The 22282-nt window shown below is 44.7% G+C and overlaps 1 protein-coding gene across 1 annotated transcript in view; it reads left to right on the forward strand.

The window, feature by feature from the left end:
* Positions 1 to 2088: 2088 nt before the first annotated feature.
* The window catches only part of HAS2 (hyaluronan synthase 2), a 48351-nt gene continuing 28157 nt past the window's right edge, over positions 2089 to 22282 (forward strand). The window contains exon 1 of the mRNA XM_068237973.1: positions 2089 to 2610. Coding sequence (XP_068094074.1) covers positions 2599 to 2610 — 12 coding nt within the window. The 5' untranslated portion in view covers positions 2089 to 2598. The remainder of the gene's footprint in view (positions 2611 to 22282) is intronic.

Raw genomic sequence — 22282 nt, forward strand, 5'->3', positions numbered from 1 at the left:
CACACACTGATTGCTATTAGACTAAGAGGGCCACAGGGCCCACAACCTCCCCAACACCTTAATCTCTAGTTATCTGGCTTGCAGTCACTGCCATGTATCTCCTTTTCTTATTTCTTTCTGCTTCATACACAATTAGGAATGACAGATAAATGAATTGTGCGCCCCCTCCTACACTGCGCCCTGAGGCTGGAGCCTCTCCAGCCTATGCCTCGGCCCGGCCCTGAATATGTATACGCCCCCCCCCCCCCCTAATGTGTCCTTATCCCTCCACTCTCTTAGATTTTAAAGGAAGCCTGGAAGGAAGCTTGCACTGCTATACATTTTATTCATCATGTTACATTAGTCAGTGTAATCACCAGTCCTGTATTTTGTACCGGTGTCCATATCTGATGTAAATCATTGTATATATTATTAAAGTGGACCCAAATTAAAAATACAAGATTTCAGAAATAAAATCTATTTTCTAATTTATAATAATAAATAGCAGCCTTTTTTTCAGCTGCATGATGACAAATACAAAATATTCTACATTTATTGGAGGGAGCCCTCCCTTCCTTTCATATTGCCGGGACAGAATCCGGAAGACTGGTGGAGGAGATAAAAAACAAAAACAAAACAGAGGCTGCTACCGATGATGTCACAGGGGAGGTGATCTCAGCTTGTGTGAGATTTCACATAGACGACGCCCCTGTGAGGGAGGGTAGCTGATGACAAACACACCCATGATCTAAAACCTCCTACTAAGCTCAGAAGTAACGGCTGCCACCTGTATAACCCTAGTTCTGGAAAGAGAAGGGTGAAAAGCATGCACTGAAATGCTCATAGGCTCGAAGGAGTATTTATCTTTGTATGTGTCAGAGTGGTGCAACTAAATATTTTGAATAAAAAAAAGTTTGGTTTGGGTCCGCTTTAAGTACCCTATGTTTGTTTTCCTACTTGGTACAGTGCCACGGAATATGTTGGCACTTTATAAACCAATGATAATATTAATAAGTCCACCGAAATACTATTATTGAGTCCCCATTTAAAAGGAGCCGATTGCTTCAATCTATTCCCCTTCTGTAGGAGGGGGGAGGGAAGGAACATTTAGACTGGACACACATCAGTAAACAGTTATTTCTGCAGCATTAGGCCTCCAATAATGTGACATTAGTGGGTGGTGACACGAGGACCCCTCAGTGACACTTTGCCATTTGTATTGAGAATCTCCTGCTGCTGAATGCACACTCAGCTGGAAAGACACACACACTGGCCTCAGTATTGCAGCTCTGGAGAGACAGCCTTGCACACAGTACTGCCTTACAAGCACAGCTTCTATCTATGGAGCCATTATTTTCTCAACAGCGCCATCTACCGTCCGTTCCTCAGAACGCCGTCTCTCTTGAATGACATTCTGCAAACTGTAACTTTTCTCCGGAGGGGACTAAAAGTCTGATATTATAAAACGTTGCCGCTGTCCGGGGGGGGCACTGCTTTCTTGGAAATCTGCGAGGCGAAAAAAAACCTCTCTCTGTTTTATGCATCCCCTACCAACTGACTAGAGAAATAAGTCCCATAAGGGGGTCTTAAACAGCCTCGGGCAGCATCCTTTGTCTGTTTAACCCTTGCAGAGCCTCTGATGTAACGGTCCTGCTGGCTCTTATCTCATCAGCACCACGGGCAGAGCAGCACCACAGCTTGGTCCAGCCAGGCCCTAAGGGGTGGGGGGGTGTTAAGTAGGGGTCGAAAAGTTTGTGAAAAAAAAAAAAAGTTTTTGTGTTGAGCAAAACTTTGAAGACTTAAAATAAGATCAAAATAACGTCCCCTGTCCCCTCCACATTAACGAAAAAAAAATTATAATTATTATAAATTCAGGTGGTGACAGTTTATGTGCATTGAAGTCTTTTCAACTGGTTACAATTATAGTAATTGGGACGATTTTTTTTCCTCTTGCCAAGGAAGAAAAATCTGAATGAGAGATTTTTTTTCTCTTACTCCATCTCCCCTCCTCCCAAAGTCCCACCCCTAATAAAGCTTTAGCATCACTTTTTTTTAACTGGTTTAAAGACCCCCTTAAGTTGTAGCAAGTAAAAGCTACAGCAGCACCAACCAAAGAGAGAGGTGGTGGGGGGGGAAGAGGAAACGTCAAAAGAGAAGGTCTGGAAAAAATTAATCGCTGATGGTTTGGAGAAGTTTGCTTAAAGAGGAGTCCAGGGCGCTGCTTGGAGCTCATAGAGGGGATCTGCTGCTGACTGATGCTGCACATCTGGGACTGCCAACCACTCCAAGCCCCGCACTGCCCACTGACACACCAGCACAGCTCCCCCACTCCCCACAGCCTGCACAGAACGCTTCTCACAAGTCACAACCAAACGAAAAACTTGGAATTAAAAGTGGATTTTCTTTTTTGAACTTTTTACATTTTTTTATTTTCTTTTTTTAATTTTGTAATGCTGCCTTTTTGAACATTTTTGAACACAACCACTTAACTTTGCTCTCAGTGGTGATTTTTGTACACTTTGATGACAGCCTCAAGCTTGCTGGTCGGAGCTGATCTGTCCTATTACCTCAGTATTATTGGAGACCACACAGAGCCTGCTGCGACCACCGGAGCCCTGGATGACACTCAAGGTACAGTGATGGCTGAGGAGGGGGTGTCTTTTTTGTCTTTTTCCTTCTTTCTTTTTTTTTTTTCTGTCTCGTTTGCTGTGTGTTGCACGTGGGGGAAAAAAGTTTTCTGCTGCAGCAGGGATGGAGATGGGGAGAGGAGCACAGCAGCTGGTGAGAAGGGAGAGGACTGGGGGTGGGTACTGCTGGGACTAGCAGTTCTACAGAGCAAGCAGAAACTTGGCAGCTGTCTCCTGGTTATAGAAGAGAAGGGTGACAGAGAGAATTCATATATATATATATATATATATATATATATATATATATATATATATATATATATATATATATTATGTCCGCATCACCAACATTTTTTTTTAGTATACTGTACACAGCATCCACTTTCTAGACTGTACTTTTCACCAACATATACACACAGCACCCACTTTTTATACTGTACTCATCACCCACATATACACACAGCACCCACTTTCTATGCTGTACTCATCACCCACATGTACACACAGCACCCACTTTCTATGCTGTACTCATCACCCACATGTACACACAGCACCCACTTTCTATACTGTACTCATCCCCATATGCACACAGCACCCACTTTCTATACTGTACTCATCACCCATATAGCACCCACTTTCTATACTGTACTCATCACTCACATACATATACACACAGCACCCACTTTCTATACTGTACTCATCACCCACATATACACACAACACCCACTTTCTATACTGTACTCATCCCCCATATACACACAGCACCCACTTTGTATACTGTACTTGTCACCCACATATACACACAGCACCCACTTTCTATACTGTACTCATCACCCACATATACACACAGCACCCACTTTCTATACTGTACTCATCACCCACATATACACACAGCACCCACTTTCTATACTGTACTCATCACCCATATAGCACCCACTTTCTATACTGTACTTATCACCCACATATACACACACAACACCCACTTTCTATACTGTACTCATCACCTACATATACTCACAGCACTCACTTGCTATACTATCCATATTTAGACATAGTACACAAATCAGCCACGTATAGGTACGCATGCCATCATATACATACAGTAATGTAAGGGATAAGAGAATAATACACATATGGAAGCCTTAAGTGTAATTTACATTTAACCCACCATTATTCTATAGCCAGGAACATATCCACCCCCAGGCAATGGATTCTTACAGTTGCTAGTAAGTGTTCCATTGCATATGTGTATTGTGATAGAAAGTCCCCATTCATTCTTTAGCTCCTTCCCCTATAGGGCAGCCAATGATGGCTGAGGGAGAGGGGAGGGGAGATGGGGGGCTCCGATGATTGCCTACAGGAATACAGAAGTGCGTGCCAAGGACTTGTCTAGGTATGGGGAGGGTGTCAAGTCCAACCTCACAAGCTATGACAAAAGGACTTAGGGATGATGTGACACAGACACCTCTATTCACATGGCAGAGGCAGGGTGGGCTTTGTCAGAGGCAGGCTGGGCCCACAGGCAGGCCTGTCCTCACACCTCTCCAGCAGGGCATGTGAATAGAAGAAGGATGTTCTGCTTTACATCTCTGCTTGTCCTGAATTCTATCAGCACTTGGGGGGGGGGGGGGGGGGGGGGAGGTAGAGTAATAGGGAAGTACAACAGTCCTTGCATTATAGCCACAGCTCAGTGGCAACATAGAATTCTATACAGGTTTATATATTCTATACTGTATGTACAGCACAGCGTCTCATAACTGTTATATTGCAACTGCAGCTCTGCATTCCATAACTGTTACATTGTAACTGCAGCTCAGTGCTGTATAACTGTTACATTGTAACTGCAGCTCAGTACTGTATAACTGTTACATTGTAACTGCAGCCCAGCATTCCATAACTGTTACATTGTAACTGCAGCTCAGTGCTGTATAACTGTTACATTGTAACTGCAGCTCAGTACTGTATAACTGTTACATTGTAACTGCAGCTCAGTACTGTATAACTGTTACATTGTAACTGCAGCTCAGTACAGTATAACTGTTACATTGTAACTGCAGCTCAGCATTCCATTACTGTTACATTGTAACTGCAGCTCAGTACTGTATCAGCTCAGTACTGTATAACTGTTACATTGTAACTGCAGCTCAGCATTCCATAACTGTTACATTGTAACTGCAGCTCAGCATTCCATAACTGTTACATTGTAACTGCAGCTCAGCATTCCATAACTGTTACATTGTAACTGCAGCTCAACATTCCATAACTGTTACATTGTAACTGCAGCTCAGTCAGTACTGTATAACTGTTACATTGTAACTGCAGCTCAGTACTGCATGTACTGCATAACTGTTACATTGTAACTGCAGCTCAGCATTCCATAACTGTTACATTGTAACTGCAGCTCAGTCAGTACTGTATAACTGTTACATTGTAACTGCAGCTCAATACTGTATAACTGTTACATTGTAACTGCAGCTCAGTACTGTATAACTGTTACATTGTAACTGCAGCTCAGCATTCCATTACTGTTACATTGTAACTGCATCTCAGTATTGTATAACTGTCACATTGTAACCTCAGCTCAGTAGTCTACAACGCTTGCTTTGTAACTACAGCTGAGACTTCCATTGGAATTCCATTTAGGGCTCATTCCCACTAGTAAATGCTTTGAGATGCATTAAAATGCATGTAAAAGCGCATTAATTTGTCTGTGAGTTTTTGTGCATTTCATTGCGCATTTCCATGCATTTCTCTGCGTTTTACTGCATTGTCAAACCACTGTAAAGTGACATAGAGGGAAAGTAAACCAGCTGATCCAGCTAGGCTTATCTGCATAATCCATGCGCTGAAACTCACATAGCATGCATTTCCATGCATTGTTTCGGTGTATCCACACCTTCGTCAGGTAACTGTCACTGGCATGCACATGTCAGTTTAAATAATGTGAGGTCATAACCTAAGTAACGTGGGTAGCTCATCCACGCATGCGTCTTGGCCCTCCATGGAGATGCAGAATGTCAACATGGCGTCATAACACCGCAATGGGCACATCTCTCCAAGCAGGCGGACTGTGACGTGAGGCAATGGGGGCGGAGTTAAGAAAAAGTGCCTGCCCTCTGCACTGTAAGCCAGCAATGGGATGGAGGCTGCCCTAGGGACAAAACACAATACAGCCTGTGGAGGGGGGGGGGGGGGGCTATGCAAAGTGCCCCAGTGACGTTCACCTGATGAAGGCTTGGAAACGCCGAAACGCTACTTCACTACAGAACACTCCTCCCTCTTTCTCACAAGCCCACCATACAGCCAGGTATTGAGGAACTACTATAGTGTCATCACCATTGGTTTTCTACTGACATTCCTTTTTCTGTCGCACAAGTTTTCCCATCTTTTTTTTCTCCACGCGCACAGCAATTTTACCGGTACTAATGCCGGGGATCACCGCCGGTAACTTATTAGCACCACGTGTGTTACCGGGTTAATGTGCATTGCTATGGTAATGCATGGGGTAAAGCCTGTTACCATAGCAACACATGTATTACCTTGGTAAAATGTGCATGGCAACTTTACCAGTGTTTAGTGCATCAGGGTAGTTTTATCTGCAGATCAGTATCATAACTGTGACATTGTATTTGCAGCGACTATTCTGTATGAACACAACACAGAGTTCCATCACTGGGGGAACAGCTCAGAATCCTCTGCTTGTTACATTGTATCTATAGCTTTAGATTCCATAACATACTCTGTATCCAGGCTCAGGATTCTGTAACCGCCACACTGCAATAAAAACTGAAGAAATCCCTAGCTGTACTGAGGCAGCAGCAGCAGCAGCATCCACCACCACCAACCCTCCATCTGTGATTTCTGAAACCAAAAAAGAGGGGATTTAGGGGCGTCGCTAAAGTAACCAATCACACTTGGGCTTTCATTCTCTGAGCTAGGAGAGCTCAGCCTTGTTAAAGTGGACCTGTAAGGATGGGGAATCTGCCATCAGGAAATTTTAAAGGGCGTGTTACAGAGTGAGCTGTCCTACTGATCCTGGCTTTGTTACCCAACCAATCACTGTCCTGGAACAAGCACATGGCAGTGAAGTAAAAAAAAAAAAAAATCAGAATCTTTATCTGGCATGCTTGTGCATGGTCAGGATATGATGTCACTGAGGACAGACATTATTCACTTATATCTAGTGGTGAACGTTTATGGCACAGGCCATGTCTGGGGGGTGTGCTGGCCATGCTCTCTCGCTCCCCCCACCCATGGGGGGCAGTTGCGGTGCTCCCGGGCAATGGATCCCTTGTGGGGGGGTCTGCGCTGCCCTTCATTTCTTGGGGGTACAAGGAGGCCTACACACGTGGCACCCCTGTTGAGATGCAAAATTTTGCGTGGGCCAACTCCTGCAGGAAGATAGGTGGACAGGTTAGATCCTGCATATTCTGGTGGGCGAATGCAATTTGCATACGTTTTGCCATTTTAATTAGTCAGATGACTTGAGGCAGCCAGTATTTAGTCAGGAGTTGACAGGTCTGAGCACACATCTCTTTTTTTCTACTGTGTAGCACAGAACGTTTATGTTACATTAGCAGCCCAAGTCTTGCCATAGTTCAGATAGACACTGAAATCTGTAAACAGCACGGCCATGCAGAGGATCCTTAACTTGGGGGTGTTCAAATTTTTTTTTAAAAAAGGGGCCCTAGTTCAATTGTAATAAATTAAGTGTTTAATTTATGCCCCTTTTACACTCACCGTATCGCCGCATACCCTGAACGTTGCATCCCATCGCAAAAGCAATGATAGCTCAATGCGGCGGTTACCAAGTGCAGTGCGTTACCACTGCCAGCCAACTTTTGCGATAATTCCAAAAGTGCTTTGTTAGTTTTGTTTTTTGGGGGGGTTCTGGTGCAGTGCGATCATTCCAAATCCCACACCACCAAAGTGTAAAAGGGTTACCCCAACCCATGACAGTAGGGACTGTTGGGCAGCCTTCCCCGGTTCTCCCCACCCACCTTTACCTGCAGTGACGTGTGGCCTTCTCCTCCGATAAGACAGGTCCCCAAAACAGTTGGCCCCTGACTTTCTCCATTACTCCAAGCAGCAGCTGGTGGTCCCTCCCTCCATGACAGTAGTAACTGAGCCAGGGTAGTGCTTCCCACATGATGCTAGTAAAAAAAGGGGTGGTGATTGAGCACCCAGAGTAATCCCCCCACCACACCGCGCACGTGCCTGGTAAACAGTGGCGTAGAGGTGTTGTCTGCCATATTCAACCAAATTTCAGGCTATTGCTGGGATTGGGGGGGGGGGGCTTCCTTCTTGCACTAGAGCAAGGAGACAACCCAACATCAGATGGAGGTGGAGTCAGCTGGAGCACATGTGCCAGCACTATTACAGAATTATGCAGTGCTGCATGGTACCCAAGGGGAACAATGTGTTGGACTTCATTGAACACTTCGATCCACATAAGCTGATGGCATCCTGGACTACATGCGGTAATGCTGCTCCTAATGTGGAGCCCAAATGTGCCCATGTAATATTTAAATAATGTGGCGCAGTGGCGGAGCATTTGATTCACAGGTGCTGACGCTGTGCCAGATTTTATCCAGCAACAGCGCCCCTAGAGGCAGCCATGTTTTCCCATGTTGGACTATGTCTGATGTTGGGACTGAACTGGAAAGTGCCAATGTCCGACACAGGATTGGAAATTAAGACTGCATAAAGATTGTACAATGAGATAGCATAGTGCGGGGCCAGCTTAGGAAATTAAGTGGAACCATCCATAACCATAGTGTAGAATCCTATTACTGGAACTATGACTGGTTACCAGGAGCAGTAATTGGTTGGTACACTGTTTCAGCATATTAGAGTTCTTTAACCGTTCCATGATGTCATCATACTTTGACTGAGACTTGACTTGTCTATGGGCAACCATTGGTTGCTATACTGTATCGGCGTCTGAGAGTTCTGTAACAGGTTACGACATCGCAGGCTTCCATGACTCAGACCAGACTTGTTGCTATGGCTAACCATTTGCTTCTGTACTGTATCAGTATCCTGGAGATCTATAACAAGTAGGTGATGACATCATCACACTGTTCCATGACCTTGACCTGAGTGGTTGCTACGGCTAACAGTTGGCTTCTATACTGTATCAGAAACTTGGAGATATATAACAATTAGGTGATGATGTCACACTGTTCCATGACCTAGGCCTTACTGGTTGCTATGGCTAACGGTTGGCATTACTGTATCAGTATCCTGGAGAACTACAACAAATAGGTGATGACATCACACTATTCCATGACCTAGACCTGACTGGTTGCTAAGAGCAGCAATCTTTTTTGGCCCTCTGTCAGCCATGTAGGATTCTGCAACCATTACACAATGCTGTCATAGAGCTCTGTAACATGATTCCATCATTTCTGAGTCCTGTAACGGTTACACTGCAGGCAGGCAGGCATTTGTAAATTCTCTTCCTGTAGAAGATTAACCATTCCTCTACCGGGCGACCCCAGTCTTTCCTCCATGGACCCTTGAGGTTGAAACGTGGCACGCTAGGTACCCATTTCAACGTGAGCCCATCTAATGATGTCCAGGGTGAGGCTACTGGCAGCTCATCAGCCTGCAGATAGCCGCACTGTATTAGAAAACCACATTTGTGGATCCCCTCCCTGTTTGGGCGCCGACCCAAAGCTCAGCTGGAACAGATTGAGGGGCTTTTAGCATTATTTGGCCAATTTCTGCTATAATGAAAAGTGAAGTCATTAAGAGAGACCGGCCTGGCCAAGAAGGAGAAGGAGAAGGAGACAAACACGTGGCCTTCTAAAACACACAATGTGCTGGGACAATGTGACGCTTGAATCCTGTAAGGAGAACGTTTTCTGGGTTGACTGTTTTTTTTTTCTCTTGGTTGAAGTCAACAGGACTGAGCTCGTTGTTTGTACAAGGCTGGAGAAAGGCAGAAGTGACCTGAGTATTTAATCATGAAATTGACTGTACAGAGAGACCAGTGTGTGAGGCTTGGCTCAGCTCCTGAGCAGCGAGCTTCTCAGAGTTATGAAGCCGCCTCTTGTCCTCCCAGCTCCACGTGACCCATGTGGGGGAATACCTTTGACGTCACAGAGGTGCAGGCCTCCCTCGGTGACGCAATAACCGCTCTGCCTGGGATTGGAGGGCTTGCTGTAGGCTGGAGGGGCTTGGCTGTAGTGGTAGGAGGGACAGGGCTGGAGATAGCTAGAGAGAGACATGGCTCACTTCTCCAGATGTGATGACAGCAGCACACAGATAGAGAGGCTGTGGCTGCCTTGCTTTATTTTGGGAAGCTGGGGCAGCTACAGTGTGGAGAGGAAGCTGTTATCTGTAGTTGCATTAAAAAGGGAAATTTTCCACTGGATTTTAGGAGAAGGTTTTTTCTGAGCTCTCAGTCTGTCACGGCCACCTCTTACCTTATCTGCTATGGCTAAATATAGAAGAGGTGTGTTTATTCCATCTACAGACCGATTTCCATGGACTTTAAAGAGGAGCTGTCAGCCATAATATCTCAGAAAAAACACATATATAACTAGATAAATACTTGCTCTACTTGCATATGTACTGCACTGTCCATATTTTGATTTTAGTGATATTTTTCTACAGTAAAAAAAAGACAAAATCCTTCTTAGCATTTCCCATTTTAACTGTGGTTATTTTGAAGCCAATCCTCATGTAATTTCCTCTCTGAAGGTGGCCACTAACGGTCTAATTTGTAGCGAAAAATCGTTCGATCGATCAGAAATTTTGATCGGATTGGTTGTAAATAATCTCAGTGGGTGGACACAATTGATTATGAACGAGGGAAAAAAATGTCGTCGAACAAATTTTTGTCGAACCAAAATGTGGATTTTCTTGTTGGTTGTGATAGGAAGCAAAGATTGGTTTGTTGATGGTGTAGTGAATGATGTATTACAATATTTCACTTCCGATCATCAGAATTTCTGATCGCTCAAACGATTTTTCGCTAGAAATTGGATTATTAGTGGCCACCTTTACTCTCCTCTGCCTGATTTTCCCACCCTTCACTATAGAAAGTGCATTGTCTCTGCATGAGAAATATTGGCCAATCAGAGAGGAACAGAGGTGTGGGAGGGGAAAATGGGAGGAAAAGAGGCTTCAGCCAATCAGGCTGCATTAGGTACGTCTGAGGGGGAAGTAGAGAAGCAAAAAAGGACAACCCAGCATGCCCTGCAACTTCCTTTTTGTGTACCAGTCCAGATTTTGTGTGTACCAAATGAGAGTAAGATAAACTGGCAAATAATTGTTTATCAACAAGAAAAGTAATCGTGATTAAACATTTTGGATTGCCTGGTTATCATCCATATTACTTGGTTATTAGATAAAAAAAAGAACTGATTTTTGATTTTATGCCTGACAGTTACACTTTAAGGCAAGAACCCGTCATGCTGCTTCAAGTTGGGAGCATATAACAGAAAACCCCTCCTGCCCTCAATTGATGATGGCCTTGAGTGCATTCATTTATATCTCTTGCATTAAAGCAAACCTGAATTTAAAAAATTAAAAGTCAAAATAAATATACACACATCATACTTACCTCCTGTGTAGTCTACTCATCAACCTCTTTCTCCTTTCCTGCGTCCTGTTTGTCCTCTGTGATTGATGGAATTCTCCGTCCTCCATTTAAAAAATGGGCATTACCCCATAACAGCTTCCTGTTAATTACACTCTTAGACTGTAATAATGCCCACTTGAGCTACAGGGGAACATGGGCATTACCTTGCACATCAGTTGTCCTTTCTGTTATAACTGACAGCAAATAATATATAACTGACAGCAACAGATATATTTTAATTCTGAAAAAATGTTGGCAGTACTGGAAGGAATCATTGTTAGACAAAAATGGGGAGTTTCTGAGAGGAGCTGGCAGCAAGGTAAGTATGTGATATTCATTTGCAGGTACATCAGATTCATGTGTTTATTTTAAGTAATCTTGCTTGGTTCAGGTTCACGTTAATGTAGCACTAATGTGTTATACGGCACATTACTAAGAACGTTTAACATCACATTGCTCCCTAAGCAATCCATTTTGACGCTGATTTTCTCAATGACCGGTAATACTTTGAGCGTCGTACGATCGTTTCCGCAATCTCGCGACGTGGGTACAGGCATTAGGAATGGGAGCTTGCAATATCAAATAAGGAATGACACAGAGAGCTCGATATAGTGTAGTATGTGCTAATTGATAATAGAGTAAGTATCTTTATACTCACAAGCCAGGGTTACCACTCAGGCAACCACTTTAGATGCAGGTGGGAAGGTTAAGCCTGTCCCCACTCAGGGTTAAGAAGTCACTCTCCATCGATCAGAAGAAAGGGGTAACACCAGTCCAGTGGGTGGACTCGTATTGTGCAAGGTAAACAGAGGCGCCAAAAGAGTGAAAATAGATAAAACTTTGAAAACATAGGAAGGCAGTGGTGGACTTACCTCCTCCAAGTAAACACAACAACGTATTAACATTTAAAACATAGAAAATTTATTGATACACTCCAAGGTTTTTTGCAACGCATTTCGCAGGTATGACCCTGCTTCATCAGGCAATGGGGTAGGAGTATATGGCAAATGCAGGTCTCAGTCTGGGCCAAACGCCTCTGTCGACAGAGGTGCTTGGCCCAGACTGCCTCCCCATGTTTTAAAAGTTGTCTCTATTTTTACTCTTTTGGCACCTCTGTTCACCTTGTACTATTAGGAAGGGGAGGTTAGTGTTAGACATTAGGAGCAGAAAGGGAGTTGGACACTGGAATGGGGGGCCTTGCGGTGGAACTAGGGGACCCAGAGAGGATCAGGAAGGCTATAAGGAATCCAGAGCCTTCCTTCTTGTTAGGTATCAAACTTTTTTTAAGATGAGGCAAGATAGCAGTTTTTCAGATGATCACCTGGCTTTTTAGTAAGATTTGGTTGGGACTGGCATTTACCAGGCTCCTAGACTCTCTCCAGGCCCTAAGCAACTGCCTAGGTTTGCCTTGTGGAGGATCCATCTCTGATTAGGAGGGGTGTTACAGTTATGCATTAGGAGGAAGTTTCTTGTCTGACATCAGGATGGAGGGTTAATGTGAGAATAGGGGCCGCTTAAGCGTATAGTAAAATATACGTACTCACTCACCGAACCTCAAAGAGACTCAAAAAAATTGCATCTCTTCCCACTCAGAATCCAGTGTCTATTTTCCATGGTTAAGGTTTAATTCATTGATAGAATCCAGTTATCTTACCAATACATATTTAGGAGGAGACTCACAGACCTGGGGGAGGGAACTGCCCATAGGGGCCTATTTATAAACAGCGGCACTCTGAGATTTTCATCATCACTTTTTTTTGTATCTCCACTTCTCTCAGATAGCACACAGTTTTAGAAAGCCACCTTTGTTAATGAGGGAACAGTTATTAAACCGTTGCTAAACAGGCATTGTGCACTGCTGAACAACACTTGGAAGTGGAGAAGTACCAAATATAGCTTAAAGTGTAACTGTCGGGCATAAAATAAAAAATCAATTCTTTATTTTTATCTTTAAAGTGTGGATCAGGTCAACTGACTGGTCCTAATTGGTGTACCACTAGATGAAAACCAGGGCCGGTTTATTTTTTGCTGCCTGAAGCAAACTTGTGAGGATGCGCCCCAACTCCCATCCCCCACCCCACCCCGATTTGGGATTGGAATGATCGCGCAGCAACCGACAAATTGCACTGCACATTATAGCTGCAGTGCAACCAAAGACCTGTGCGCTGGCGGCATCACAAGCAAGGGACCGCGGACTGTTATAGAGGAAGCAGCCCCCGAGAAGCTAAGACGATTAGTGGCCAGTGGCCACAGGGAGGGAAGGAGGTAGCAGGTAGAGATGTCTTGTACATCAAATTTGGGTTCGCAAATAGCGAACTCGTACTTCCGCATATGTTTGCGAAATGGGCAGGCGAATTTTAAAGCCTACAGGGACTGTTTCTTGCCACAAAAGTGATGGAAACGTTTTTTCAAGGAGTCTAACACCTGGACTGGCATGATCCATGCCAAAAGTCCCACCAAAAATTACAGAGTTGACTCAGAGTCAGGTTTTAATCCCTAAAGGGCAGAAATCGCAATACATTCCTACAAATAATGTACTGGAGTGGTATTGTGCCTGCAACTTAATGTGGCCACAATAGCAGTAGTGTGTGCACAGCTATGGGTATCAGTGGGCTGTGGAGTGTTACCAGGGCCCGTTAGGGCAATTGTCAGGTGCTGTGCCGTTTTTCCAAATCGGCAACTGGCATTGTTTACAAGGAAAGTAATATGGCAGCCTCCATATCACTTTCAACTCAGGTTCCCTTTAAGCCACTCGTCGGTTCTATATGGCCAATCAGTGAATTGGCTCCAAAGTTTTTAAACTCGATTAAAAATAATATAAATCATGCGCTTTGTGAAATATAGATGTAATATCAAAAAGGCCATAAACTGCCATTTCTCTGCTTCTATACAGGATTATAATCCGCCTGCAGTCTTGGGTCTTCGCCTAAACCCCGGGTCCTGTGACATTTGGCAGCCGGGCGATCTATGGGACCATTGTAGATGTGATATAAGTTTCCAGCGCTCGTACGTGAATCCAGTAACATAGGCCCTGCTGGGTAATCCAGTTAAGTCTGCATTCTTTACATTAATCCATCCCTTCCTACGTATTTTATGGCCCTACAGCGTTCCAGGATTACTGCGGCAGAATCTGTTCCAGGGTATCATCGTTTGAGAAGGATAACGGCAGCGCTGGCTATGAGAGATCTGTGTAGAGTAACGTACAAACGCTTATATTTCATTGCCCTGGCAAACGATCATTTTGGGAAAAAAATCTAACATCATCACGCATGTCCCCAAGCTTAATTTAGCGACCTATTGTTCAGTATTTCCTACCCATGCTGAACAGATTGTATAGGTAAGCCCTCGTACTCAGGGCCGGATTTGTACTCTTTACCACCCAAGGCCACTGTCACCAGCCACCGCCCTTCAGTGTAGGTAGCCAGATGACCCCTCCCCCTCAAGTATAGGTAGCTAGATGACTCCCTTAATCCCTCCCTTGCCCACTCCCACTCCCCCTTTTAGTATAGGTAACCAGCTCCCCTCCCCAATGCAGTAGCCAAACCATCAATGTCACTCACCTCTCCACTCATCTGCAGTGCAGAAGCTTCCTCTTCCCCTCCGTCTCCATCAGCCACTGCTATACACCTGTCCCTCCAATCCATTGAGTTGTAAAAAAATTGAGGTAAAATTGCGGCAAAATTCCTGCGATCTCTATTTTTTTTAAAAAACATGATCACGATTATTTTGATGTGATTTTACTGCGATTTTTGATGCAAGTAAATGAGAGAGTTTTTTAAAAATGAAAAGGACCCACAAAACCCTTTTGCGGTATGTCAGGGCCCTTTATCACACGTGTGACTCTGATGGTAAAACATAGCTGACCCACTGAGCTAAATCTGATTCATTTAAGAGCTATGAAATCATTTGTTGCTGGAAGCCAGTCTGTGGATATCTTACAGTATTGTCGTCGCCCCCCCCCCCCCCCTTCCCCCTCCCCCCCATACCCTTGTCAGAATGTTCTCTAGCCGACCAGCCGGTTTATTTAACTGAACCAAATGAAGGATAATTGCTAGAAATTATTTTATTAGCTATTCTTTTTCATGCTCTTTCTATAAAATGCAGCCTTTGTTGGGAGATGACTAACGCCTAAAGCGTTTAGTCCCGCAAGCTTGGTGGTAACATTGAGTCTATCGCCAATTCCCGCAGGAGATCACCAGAGATTACGCGGTAATGCTACACGAGGATCTACAGTGAGATTCATCCATGAAAGCGGACCTGAACTCAGAACTTCCTCTCTGTTCTAAAAGATAAGCAACAGCATAATAACCTTTAAAGAAAAACCATTTCTTTGTTACAGCTGATACAAATCCTGCAATAAATCTGCAGTGTGTCTGCTTCCTGCTTTCATGGAAGTAGACATACGGTTAACAACCTGTGTTTACCAATTTGCTGCTCTGCCGAGACAGTCAGCTGACACAGCTGAGTGATCAAATTACAACTTGTGATTAGTCACAGATGAGGGGAATTCTAAATACATGCAGGGTGGATTTCTCCATCACCCAGAAAGTCAAATCATGTAAGGCCACCTTATAGTGGACCTGAACTCTTGCACAGGACTGAAGAAATACATACAGAAATGCACCCTGTATGTATTTAGAGAGTTTAGCCTGTTTATTTCCCCCTTATTTGTGTCTAATCACAAATTGTAATCTGATCTCTCCCCTGTGTCACATGGCTACCTAAGGCAGAGATGGCAGATAAGGCCATTTGAAAGCACAGGAGGTTAACAATATGTCTGCTTCAATGAATAAGGAAGTAGACACAGTCAGGGGCGTAGCAATAGCTACTGCAAGGGATGCAGGCGCAAGGGGGTCCTGAGCCTGGTGGGAGGCCAGCCCAGGACAGTTTTCAGTGGCAGGAGAGGGGCGCAGAGCAGGAGAGGGGGCAGTGGGCACACAGCGGCAGAGAAGGTGGCCTAACTACCCCCTTCCTCACCTCAAGCCCCCCCCCTCCCATTCAGTGCTCCCAGCTCCCCCCTCCAGAAGTGGTGGCAATGGGCGGGGACAATGGGCAGGAAAGTCACTCACTCACCTATGACTTACGCGTCCCAGCGGTGGAGCTCTGCGTCCCTACGTCTTCTATGTCTCCAACGCCAATGTCTCTACTTCCTGTCAGCAGCATTAGAGACATACAAGACGCAGGCGCGCAGAGGGGTATAGGGGCCCCATCTAAAGTTTTGCAGGGAGGCCCAGTGATTTCTAGTTACACCACTGGAAACAGTGCAGATTTATTTTAGAATTTGTATCAGGTGTAACAAAGAATTGCTTTTTGTGTAAAGGTTATAATGCTGCTGTGTATCTTTTAGAGCAGAGAAGAGTGCTGAGTTCAGGTGCGCTTTAAAGAGGTTCCCTATCTTATTGGAGATATGATGGAGTACTGTAGGCATCACTCCTTTTAGTCTTCTGCTTTACCCCTCCCCCACAATTATAATCAAGCCCACCAGCTCCCCTGTTAATGGCATTACATTAGCACACTTGCTACACCGCTGGTTGAACAGCCCCTCGTTCTTGTCACCACTCAATAAACAATAACCCTACACTAATATTTACTAGAAAACGGGCTTTGATATACGTCGGCCTCCTTTCCAAAACACGGCCCAGCCTTGCCGCCGCCCCACGCTGTTTTCCGGCCCTTTCATTCTGTTCTGAAAGGTGATTTTGTCCCATTCTGTGAGAGTGCAGACTTTTGTGCCATTAAAACACATGTGCTATTTGAGGTAAATTCACAACATTCCAGAACCACAGAGAGGTCTTTAAATATCTTGGCGTTCCGCCTTCCTAAGGGAAGAAAAAAAGCAATGTGTGCACCGGCCGTGTGGTTAAGACGCAACCCTTCCACTCTCCACACACCCTGGGCCTTCACCGTGCTTTGGTAGGATATGTTCGATGAAATGTTAAAGAGGTCCAGTTGAAAGTCTGCATTTAGGGTCACCTGACTCTGTCGTCCACCTAAATCTAACAGGTAATTTTTATCAGCTTGGAATGGAGAGTTGTCCTAAAGTTTTCTGACAAACTATTGCTGCAAGCAAATCCATTTCCTGAAAAAGCACAGATACAGTATATATTTTTTTATTTTAATGTACAGTAAAACCTTGGACAGAGAGTAACTTGGTTTGATAGCGCCTGCAATACAAGCAAAACAAATTGTAAAATTTGACTTGATATACAAGCAAAAAAAAAGGATATGTGCAGCATCACGTCATCACCGATGGTTCTTCTCCCTTTGACACTGCAGGATTGTACTTAAAGGGGCACTACAGCGAAAAACTGTTAAATTTAAAATATGAGCAAACATATACAAATAAGAAGTATTTTTTTTCCAGAGTAAAATGAGCCATAAATTACTTTTCTCCTATGTTGCTGTCACTTACAGTAGGCAGTAGAAATCTGACAGAAGTGACAGGTTTTGGACTAGTCCAACTCTTTATAAGGGATTCTCAGGGATATATTTATTTTCAAAAGCACCTAGTGAATGGCAGTTGCTCTGTCCAAAAAAACGGTGTAGGGAGCAGGAAAGCTGGCCAGCATCATTGTTTAAACCCTTTTTCAGGATTATCTTTATAAAGAATAAAAGCCTTGCTGAGAATCCCCTATGGAGAGATGGACCAGTCCAAAACCTGTCACTTCTGTCAGATTTCTACTACCTATTGTAAGTGACAGCAACATAGGAGAAAAGTAATTTATGGCTCATTTTACTCTGGAAAAATGTACTTCTTATTTGTATATGTCTGCACATATTTTAAATTTTACAGTTTTTCGCTGTAGTGCCCCTTTAATCGGAGTGTAAGAAATGTACAAGATCACATTTCCATGAAATTCTCAAATACTGTATAGGCAAAATAACTGTCATTGGATAAGTTCCTTGTTAAAGCCACACAAAAGAAACATTGGGGTGAGCCACCAGAGAGCAATTATTCTGTTAGTTATAGTGAAAGTATTGTTTACATTTTTGCTTTATACAGTACAGTACTTTGTATTCAATACTTTTCTAGGTTTCCATTCAATCTTGTGGGGAAACTTGCTCTGATATAAGAGTGCTTTGGATTACAAGCATGTTTTTGGAACAAATTATACTCGCAAAGCAAGGTTGCATTGTACTTTCAAAGCTGAGATGGTCATGTCTAGGAGAACTCCTGGAGAAGCATGTGATTTGTTTGAACAGCTAATAGATTTGCTGTGACCACATGATCATAACTAGAAAATCAGAGACTTAAATATCTATCACCTGACCAAACTGATCACATGCTTCTCCATGAGTTCTCCTAGACATGCCCATCACTAAAGCAAACCACAGTAGGCAACATCAGTTGTGAAGTGTGCACTTTTCCAACCACATGCACCAAAATGATGGCAACTTAACTTTACTTCCTGGTTACTGAGAAGCTTTCACATGAGATGGAGATGGGTGTGCAGGGCACAGATCGGATTGTGCAATGCTTCCATGTAGTATGAGAACCAACAAATATTTTAAATACTATGAACACATTGGGTAGGTAACCTCTCATATTACACAGAAGTGGTAGAATTGGCCAATACAAACTGAAGTTGTATACTATGCAGCCTGACAAAGGCGGAAGGGGAGCGGGGGTGGGGGGTTGGAGGGGAGGGGGGTGCAAGAGTTTGTAAATCTGTCAGTAGATTTTTATTATCGTTATTATTTAGTATTTATATAGCGCTGACATCTTCTGCAGCGCTGGACAGAGTATATTGTCTTGTCACTAACTGTCCCTCAGAGGGGCTCATAATTTAATCCCTACTATGGTCATATATCCAAATCCAAATCCAAAAAAGCTTTATTGGCAGGACCAAATACATTTAGCATTGCCAAAGCAAAACAAAACATTAACATGGGGAGGGGGTTGTGGGAGTAAGGGAAGGGTATAGGGGGTTGGGGTATGTAGTCCTTACGGTGTGGAGGATGTAAGGGACAATATGGGGGCTGAGATATATGGTCTATAGGGGGGTATTGGGGGTATACAGTCCATGTGGTATCATGTTCCTCTCAGTTGGTGGCAGGCTGTGACATATCGGGCAGCTATTTGTACAGTTGTTTCCTCCTCCCCCAGTAGGATGTAGAGTTTCCTCTCCTCATCTTTGGAGGTAAAATCCTGGATGTGGGCGGAGAGTCTCTGGAAGTGGGCGGTCCTCACAGATGCGTATTTGCTGCTGTGTAGCAGGAAGTGGGCCTCATCCTCCAGGGCCTCCTGGTCCCATGGCCTACATAGTCTCTCCTCCCGGGGCCTCCATGTCTGTCTGTGTCGCCCTGTCTCTACCTCCAGGCTGTGGGCACTCAGGCGGTACAGACTCAAGGCCTGTCTGTCTTTGTGGTGGTGTAGCCTCTCCAGATATGGAGCCATTGTGTACTCCCTCTGTAGTGATTGGTAGACAGTGAGTTTCTGGGAATTCTTTATGTCACTTCTCCATTCCTCTATGTATCGTTCCTTGCAGCTTTCGATAGTCCCTCTTATTTGGGCTTTTGTCAGCCTGTGTATCTATGTATGTATTGTGTAGTGTACGTATCGTAGTCTTGGGCCAATTTATAGAGAAGCCAATTAACTTATCTGTATGTTTTTGGGATGTGGGAGGAAACCGGAGTGCCAGGAGGAAACCTATGCTGTGACGGGAGAACATACAAACTCTCTGCAGATGTTGGCCTGGCTGAGATTCGAACCAGGGAACCCAGCGCTGTAGATTTTGAATGCTATGAACAGATTCAGTAGGTAGCCAGCCTCTCATTCTACACAGAAGTGGTAAAATTGGCCAATCAAAATTGAAGTTGTGTACAGTGCACCCTAACAAACCTGGAAGGGGAGCAGGGTGTGTGTGTGTGTGTGTGGGGGGGGGGGGGGGGGGCGGAATAAGCGTCTGTAAATCTGTCAGTGGATTTTATCGCTGCATATGACGGACCTTTACTCTTGCAGCAAGTCACCCTCAGCAGGTTAATATTAGAGCGAGTCCTGCAGAGTAGCCGGAGCCGCGGAACGTCAGACTGCTCCGGATGCCGGAGGAAAAGACAACATTTGCTGTATGATGTAAGAGGGTGGTGTTCCAAGACGCGGGCCGCAGCCAAGGCGTGATGTGAGGGGAGCGTAATCAGAGCATGCTCCACTGGCTGATAAAATACAAAGGGAAGAAAGGCCGGCGGCCAGCTTATCATGGCGTTCCCAGGACCCAAATCATTTCCCTGAATAAAAACACGCTACCACCTAAGCTCATAATCTGGCCGGTCCGGGGGCTCCGGAGGAGGGTGGAAAAACTGAGAGCAAGAATCTGTGCCATGAGATCAGACCCTCCTTAACCTCCGTATACACAGGGGCTACACCCAACACAACCAAGCTTAACTCACATAAAGTCAGTTCCAAAATTGTTTTTATTTATTTTACTTTTCAATGGTTTGAACGGGTCTGGGGAATACATAGGGGCAACTCAGCTATTGGCCAGGGCCCCAGCAGAGAATCTAGCAGAGGAACACCTGGGCTCACCTATCCGGCGCACTCCTCAATCAGTCGGCATGCTCATTATCTTCATCCCTGCTGGACACATCTTCTCAGTGACAGCTTGTTATGTGAGTTCCATGCGCCAGGTAGCTGAGAGGAGGCAACGGCGGGGATGATGATGAGGAGCATTCAAGCTGATGGGAACTGAAAAAAAAAAACAACAACAAACGGATACTTACCTAAGGAGAGGGAAGGCTTTGCGTCCTATAGAGCCCTCCTGCTTCTCTCATTCACCCTCGTTTGAATTCCCCGCTGCGGGAGGTTTCGGAAGTCTTTAGGAGCCTAAGTGTTGGTGGCTGGAAGGTGTAATGGTTAAGGGCTCTGCCTCTGACACAGGAGACCAGGGTTCGAATCTCGGCTCTGCCTGTTCAGTAACCCAGCACCTATTCAGTAGGAGACATTAGGCAAGTCTCCCTAACACTGCTACTGCCTATAGAGCGCGTCCTAGTGGCTGCAGCTCTGGCGCTTTGAGTCCTCCAGGAGAAAAGCGTGATATAAATGTTATTTGTCTTGTCTTGTCTAAGTGCTCCCAAAGATGGGCGGCTCTGTACTGCTTGAGTATGTGAGAGAGGGTGCTAGCGCAGGCACAGTATGGAACCACCCATCTTCAAAAACACTCGGGCTCCTGAAGACTTCCAAAGCGTCCTGCGGCAGCAGAGAGCATTATTTTACCGATTGGTCAGATACTGCTTCCAGGGGGGACAGCGCTGGAACGTGGGGACCGTGAGAGGAGCGAGAAGGCTCTATAGGACCCAGAAAATATGATATGCAAAGTTTGAATGCAAAAATGTAGTATATTGTAATAGAACAAAAATGGGTCAGAAAGACAAACATGTGCAATACAGAACAATATTGACACCAACAGATAGGGATCACATAGTCCATGAACTGTATGAGTGGCAGCGTGTATCATAGGAATACAATGTTACATATAGGTCATAAATGCATAGAAAGAAGGGCTGCTATATTGTACCATGCAGATGCAGCGTCATATATAAGCAGCAACTGCATAAAGGGAGAGACTGCCGTCTATCAAGTCTCAGTGCTGGCTCTAAGCCATAAATAATGTCCAAAAAATACATATGAGGCAATAGTCCAATGGAACAGAGCAAGTGAGGCACAAGCACCGCTAAAGTTACCCAGTTGTGGCGTTTCGGACCAAAGTCCTTTCTCAATGGGTTGGCAGACAGCAGGAAGCAACTCAAGCAGGTAGAGAGCGGTAGAGTCCCTATAGGATTCTATAGGACCCAGAGCCTTTCTTCTCCTTAGGTAAGTATCTGTTTGTTGGTCTCTGCAGGAATTATCTGCATGGGCCCCCAAGGACCAATGTACACCTCGAGGAAAGGGGGAGACCTAGCTGGCTCTGGGGCCCTGAGGGGGGATAGAAACAAAGGGGCCTATTGCTCGGGAGTCATACTTGCTGCTCAGTGTGCCATTGAGGCTAGAACCAGGTGCAAGCTATCTTGCGCCTGCGCAGTGCGGTCTGCTCCTGTTAACAAGCCCTTGTCGAGGAGGTTCTGGGAAAGGGGGTCCCAGCGATGGAGC

This window comes from Hyperolius riggenbachi, chromosome 5 (assembly GCF_040937935.1).
Source record: "Hyperolius riggenbachi isolate aHypRig1 chromosome 5, aHypRig1.pri, whole genome shotgun sequence".
NCBI classification, from domain to species: domain Eukaryota; kingdom Metazoa; phylum Chordata; class Amphibia; order Anura; family Hyperoliidae; genus Hyperolius; species Hyperolius riggenbachi.